This window comes from Taeniopygia guttata, chromosome 21, assembly GCF_048771995.1.
Source record: "Taeniopygia guttata chromosome 21, bTaeGut7.mat, whole genome shotgun sequence".
NCBI classification, from domain to species: domain Eukaryota; kingdom Metazoa; phylum Chordata; class Aves; order Passeriformes; family Estrildidae; genus Taeniopygia; species Taeniopygia guttata.
Window position 1 is genome coordinate 5,522,411 of NC_133046.1, and position 6,550 is coordinate 5,528,960.

Below are 6,550 nucleotides of genomic sequence, written 5' to 3' on the forward strand. Positions count from 1 at the left end.
AGCGCTGATTGGCTGGAGGTCGCCCGGCCTTAGCGCTGATTGGCTGGAGGCTGCCAGCCCATGGGGAAGTTGTGGGACCGGAGCAAGATGGCGGCGGGCGCTGTGGCGGTGTGCGCGCTCCTGGCGGCGCTGGCGGCGGGCGCTGAGGGCGGGCCCCGCACGCTGGTGCTGCTGGAGAACGGCAACCTCCGCGACACGCACTCCATGTTCTTCCGCAGCCTCGCGGGTACCGGGAGGGCCGCGGCGGGATGCCGGGAGGGGTTGGATGGGGCGGGGGGAGCGGGCTTGGAGACCCAGGGTCAGGATGGGGGAGGAGGTTAGGGATACCTGAGGGAAAAGGGAATGCTTGGGGTCTTCGGGTGAGGCCGAGGGAGGAGATTGGAGTCCCCTCGCTGGGCTGGGGGCGCAGCCAGGGGTTCTTTGTTGGAAAGGGGTCCTCTGTCCTCTCTTCAGGATGGGAGAGAGATGAGGGTCCGCTAGGGGAGAGGGGGGTGTTGGGGTTCTCTGTTCTGGATGAGGGAGGAGATTTGACATGCTGCACCGGGCAAAGGGTGGAAATTCTAATTTCCGGGCAGAAAAGGCGGGTGTTTGGGGTTCCCATGTCAGAGTGAAGGAGGAGACTGGGGTCTGCTGTCAGGCTGAGGGAGAATATGGGGTTTGAGGACTCCTACTCAGTCTGTGAGAAGTGGTGGGGACGCTGTGCCTGCATGAGAAAGGAGATTGGATTCCCCATGTCAGAATGGGGGAGGAGATCGAGATCCCCTGGTCAGGCAGAAAAGGAGATTGGTGATGCTGGGGACAGGGGGTTGTTTGGGTTCCCCTGGCCAGAACGAAGAAGATGTGTGTCCCCATGTCAGGCTGAAGGAGGAGATTGCGAGGGGGGTGCTGTTGGAGTTCCCTGGTCAGGCTGAGTGAGAAGAAGGAGACCCCAAGAAGAGGAGGAGATTGGGGTTCCCTGGAGGGGGGGCAGGGTGTGGTATGACTGTTTGGGGTCTCCTGGTCAGAATGAGGCAGGAGATGGGGGTTGCTTTCCCAGCTGTGCTTGTGTTTAGCTCCCCTGCAGCATCAGTCCCTGTTTAATGGATGACAGTGAGGCATCCTTTGACATCAGGGCTCTTGAGGGGATCCACCCCTTGGGTTTGTTTGGGAACTCTCAGGTGCTGCTCTTAAATAGCCCCTGCTCTTAAAAGGCAGTTTTTCCAAAGTGATCCTTCACTGGGGAAATAATCCTCTGACTCCTACTGCAGTTTTGCTGCTCCATGTGTGGTTTCATGGCATACAGAAGTTGTCACTTTTGTGTCCTGGCTGCAGACAGGGGCTTCGACCTCACCTTCCGGACAGCAGATGACGCCGGCCTGTCCCTGATAAAGTACGGTGAATTCCTGTACGACAACCTCATCATCTTCTCCCCATCCATAGAAGGTAAATGCAGAGGGGAAAACTCTGGAGCTTGATGGCATTTTTGGAAGGGGATTTCTAGCTGTTCTGTGAATTTTAGTTAAGTCCTACGCTTTGGATGTACTCAGTAGCAAACTGTAGCTCTGTCCCAGCCTTCATTGGTGGTTCTTCCATTGATTTGGTGGTTTATCTCTGCCAGGGGCTATTTTTGAGCTCTAGCCATGAATTCTTGCTGTTTGCTTTCAGACTTTGGTGGGAACATCAATGTGGAGACCATCACCGCATTCATCGACGGCGGCGGCAGCGTCCTCGTTGCCGCCAGCTCAGACATCGGTGAGTGCAGGTGTTCCTCCAGAGAATTAATTCACTGCAGCAAAACCAGCTGCTCCTTGTGCACCTCAGGGCTTGCTCTGGGAGGAAATGGGTCATTCATGCCTTTAGTAACACATTCAGTGGGAATTCAGTGAGGAGGTCGTGTTGCTCCCTGGGGTTTGGCTCATAGAGTGTTGAGCACACGACTCTCAGCTGAATTTACTTTTGAGTTCCTGTGTCGTGTGACAGAGGATCCCTTGTGTCCCTGCAGGTGACCCCCTGCGAGAGCTGGGCAGCGAGTGTGGGATCGAGTTTGATGAGGAGAGGACAGCGGTCATCGACCACCACAACTACGACATCTCCGACCCCGGCCAGGTAAGGGCCTTGCCTGCTCCTTCTGGCTGCTTTAATGTGGGTGCAGAGCTTTAGGGGTGAATCCTCTGTCCTTGTGCTCCCATTCTTCCTTCATCCCTTGTCTCCCACCCTCCTCCCAGGAAGGTGGGAAATAATCCCTGTTGCAGCATTCAGTTCTGCTGCTGTCAGGACTCTTCAGGCTCTGGTTTCAGATGGTCACCATGTACAGGCAGTGGGGCTGTGATTAATGCTGGTTCTGGATCCCTCTGAAGCTTGGGTGGGAATCTCATCTGAGGGTGAAGCGTGTCAGACACCGAGTGCAATGCTTCAGGTGTGAGAAGGGAGATCTTCAATCCCAGATTTTCAGCTCAGTATAGAAACACACTAGCAGTTCTACAGTTTTGCCTGCCTGGTGTAATCCAGCATTTTAAAATTAAAACACATATTAAAGTCTGAGCTAAATATACTCTGGTAATTTTTGTTTAAGGTAAACTGTTGAAGCAGTATGTACGTGCACGTTGTCCTGATTTGAGGATGAAGGTTGCTAAATGCAGAGAAATAAAACACTGTAGGTGTTGCTGTCTTTATCAATGGCAGTTTGTATTTCCTTGAAGATCGGTATTAACCTAATTTGATCATAAACACAAAAATGCTGTTGTTTTGCTTTTTAATTGAACTACAATGCTCACCCAGTAGTTGTAATTGTCAGTAAAAATAAACTTTTAACTGAGAAGCTGTTGTTTGTCATTAGACCCCTCTCAGCTCACACGGATCTCTCTTGCTTCCCCAGCACACGCTGATCGTGGCTGACACTGAGAACCTCCTGAAGGCCCCCACCATTGTGGGGAAAGCAGCACTGAACCCCATCCTGTTCCGAGGAGTTGGGTGAGCAGCAGGGGGTGAGGTGGGGGAAGAGCAGTTGAACCTGTGGTGTTGCTGTGAGGTGAGGTGGGGTCAGCCTCTGGGGCTCTTAATGTGAGCTTAACAAATCTCTCTTGATTTCAAACAAAAATACAAAGAAATCCTCCAAACTAGTTTAGTTGTTGACTTAGGAATGGTTGCTAACAAAATAGTGGAGGAAGTAGATTCTCAGCAGGTAGAAGGGTGAGAAGGTCCATGGGGTTGAGGAGGTGGCCACATGTTCCTCTGGGTGCAGGGACCCTGAGGATGTTTGTTCTGCTCACTGTGGCTTTCCCTGCAAGGATGGTGGCTGATCCTGACAACCCATTGGTGCTGGATATCCTGACTGGCTCTTCTACCTCTTACTCCTTCTTCCCAGATAAGCCCATCACTCAGGTACGCTCCCTTCCTTTCTCTCCTGTTTTGACCTGTGCTTCTGAAATTTAGTCCCTCTAACTTCAGCTGCTTGGGAAAATCCTGGAGTGTTTGATCTCCTGACTGATTTTGAAAGGATTGGGCTGTTGGCTGCTACCTGATGTTGTCTTCCTCTCTGCTTTCTGCTGGTGAGGAGGTGTTCAGTGTGAGTGACATGTGAGGAGAGGCCAGCCTAGATCAAAGCATCTCTCCCGTTCCATCCCAGCTGGAGTGGTACTAGAATCCTATTCCTGCTTTTTCTGAGCTTCGTGGTTACTCCTTAATTGCAGCCAGTGCTACTACAGCCAGACTGTCCCACCCCACAGCAGAGTGCTGTTGGTGCATCCCCAGGTGGGCTGAGCCCGGTTCCCGTTTGCTCTGCAGTACCCGCACGCGGTGGGGAAGAACACGCTGCTGATCGCGGGGCTGCAGGCGCGCAACAACGCCCGCGTCGTCTTCAGCGGCTCCCTCGACTTCTTCAGCGACGCCTTCTTCAATTCTGCTGTGCAGAAAGCGACTCCCGGCTCCAAGAGGTGCGTTGGCTTCCCTGGCTGAGGAGTGTTTGGGGAGCGCTTTGAGGGCGGTACTCCTGGGAAATGGGCAACAGATGTTTATGTTTTGTGAAGGAGCAGAAAGCTTGAATTGGGGTGGCACATCCTTTACCGTGTCAGAACAGAGCGCTTTGGAAAGCAGCTCCTCCCTTTCACCTCAGCTCAATTTGTGTTGTTTTCACCTCTGTTTGCCTTGGGTTTGGGCCATGGGGTACTTTCTCTGTCTCAGCCTCCCTTGTTGCGCAGGTACTCCCAGACAGGTAACTACGAGCTGGCCGTGGCCCTGTCCCGCTGGGTGTTCAAGGAGGAGGGCGTTCTGCGCGTGGGCGCCGTGTCCCACCACCGCGTCGGGGAGCGGGCACCGCCCAACGCCTACACCGTCACCGACCTTGTGGTGAGGCTGCCGGGCGGGGCAGGGCCTGCAGGGAGGAATGGGGCAGCGCTGGGGCTCGGAGTGGGCCAGGCTGGTTTACAGGCATTGCTGGTTAATCTGTCCCAGGAGTACAGCATCGTGATTGAGAAGCTCGCTGACGGCAAGTGGGTGCCCTTCGACGGGGACGACATCCAGCTGGAGTTCGTGCGCATCGACCCCTTCGTGCGCACCTTCCTCAAGAGGAACGGTGGGTCCCCACCATGGGGAGCGGGAGGTTCCCCCCTAGGGGAGCAGTAGGTCCCCCTCAAAAGGAACAGGGGGTCCCCATTGCTGCCCTGGCCCCACATTTAGGGGTGTTTTCACCTTCCACAGCTTCTCTTGCCCCCTCAATGTCACCCATTTCTCCCTCAGGTGGCAAATACAGCGTGCAGTTCAAGCTGCCGGACGTCTACGGCGTGTTCCAGTTCAAAGTGGATTACAACCGGCTGGGATACACCCACCTCTACTCCTCCACACAGGTAGGCACAGGGGAGTGAATGCTCCTTGTCCCAGGAGAAAAGGCTGCCCCAGGCTGCTGGACTGCAAGGGCTGCTCTGTCCCCCACCAGGTGTCTGTGCGTCCCCTCCAGCACACGCAGTACGAGCGGTTCATCCCCTCGGCATATCCCTACTATGCCGGCGCCTTCTCCATGATGGTCGGCCTCTTCATGTTCAGCATCGTCTTCCTTCACATGAAGGAGAAGGAGAAATCCGACTGAGCTCCCTGTGGGAGCCTTTTCCCAGCGCCAGGAGGGCCGGGCAGTGCTCAGAGCCTCCCATGTATCCGTGTCAGGACTGGTGGGTGCCGGGTGCACTGTGGGGCTGTGTTTGGTCTTTTTCATTTTTACACCTGGGGGGTTATTGAGAATGACAATTAAATTCTGGGGGGAGAATCTGTTACCAAAATATCTGCATCCCAGGACCAGGATGTTTACTGATGAGTTGTGATTTTTGCTTGCTCCACTGTTGGGATGATTTGGGTTGGAGTCGGGTTGAAATGATTTGGGTTGGAGTCGGGTTGGAATGATTTGGATTGCAGATTAATTCCCAGTTCAAAATAAAGTCTCGTTCCTCTCACCCTCGATGGGAATGAGGTGAGTTCATGGCCTGGAGCATTTGGATGCATTCCCATAACTGTGGGCTGTGTCCCCACCAGGGTGGGAGGGGAGGGAGCAGTCAGGTTGTGCTGAGGCTGGAGAGTGCTGAGAGGTAAAAGGGGGAGTCTGGGGCACACAGGGGGACTTGGGACACCCCAAAAAAGTACAACAAAGGGTCTGGGGTGTCACCAAAGGCACATGGAGCAGGACAGGGCAAGTCAAAACCCCCTCTGTGCCCCATAATGCAAACACGTGAGTTGGGTGCACCAAAAGCTCAGCAAGAGCCAGGGATTGCCCCCAAATGCACACTGAGGGGTCTAGGGGGGAAAAAATCAGCTGGAAGATGTGATCCCAAGAAAATCAGAGTGAAGTGGAGGAGCTGAAGGGGGGGCAGAGGTGTGAGGTGGAGTGAGTGGCTCTTGGGGTGCACCTGGGCTGGTTTGGGATGGAAGGTGGAGAAATGACAGTGGGAGTGACGGGGTGTGAGGAACGAGTGAATGAAAGGATGGAGGTGGTGATGGGGCCTTGGGGGGCAGCAGGTGGGGCACAGGGACCCATGGGGATCCTTGGGACACAGCGACCACCAAGGGCACTGGGACAGCGGCACATCCCCCGGGGGTCACCTGGGGACAACAGGGACCACCAGGGATCCATGGGGAGACGGGAACGGCCGGAGGACATCTGGGGACACCGGGAGCGCGGGTGACACGGGGATCGGTGACACGGGGATCGGTGACACGGGGATCGGTGACACGGGGATCGCCGGTGACCAGTGACGCCCAGGGACATGGGGAGCCCCGGGGACACGGGGATCTCAGAGAAGCCCCGGGGACACGGGATCCAAGAGGAGCCCCGGGGATCCCAGAGGAACCCTGGGGACACGGGGGTCCCAGAGAAGCCCCGGGAATCCCAGAGGAGCCCCGGGGACACGGGAATCCCAGAGGAGCCCCGGGGACACGGGGATCCCAGAGAAGCCCTGGGGACACGGGGATCTCAGAGGAACCCCGGGGACCTCAGAGGAGCCCCGGGGATCTCAGAGGAACCCTGGGGACACGGGGGTCCCAGAGGAGTCCCGGGGACACGGGGGTCCCAGAGAAGCCCCGGGGACACGGG

General features: G+C 55.8%; 1 protein-coding gene across 1 annotated transcript; it reads left to right on the forward strand.

The window, feature by feature from the left end:
* Positions 1 to 40: 40 nt before the first annotated feature.
* DDOST (dolichyl-diphosphooligosaccharide--protein glycosyltransferase non-catalytic subunit) lies at positions 41 to 5,417 on the forward strand. The gene is made up of 11 exons (XM_002189444.7): positions 41 to 226; positions 1,312 to 1,422; positions 1,645 to 1,731; positions 1,982 to 2,085; positions 2,855 to 2,949; positions 3,267 to 3,360; positions 3,763 to 3,911; positions 4,176 to 4,323; positions 4,429 to 4,549; positions 4,714 to 4,820; positions 4,910 to 5,417. Exons 1-11 carry the CDS (start codon positions 61 to 63, stop codon positions 5,057 to 5,059), a joined length of 1,332 nt encoding a protein of 443 aa, XP_002189480.4. The 5' UTR covers positions 41 to 60; the 3' UTR covers positions 5,060 to 5,417.
* Positions 5,418 to 6,550: the final 1,133 nt, after the last annotated feature.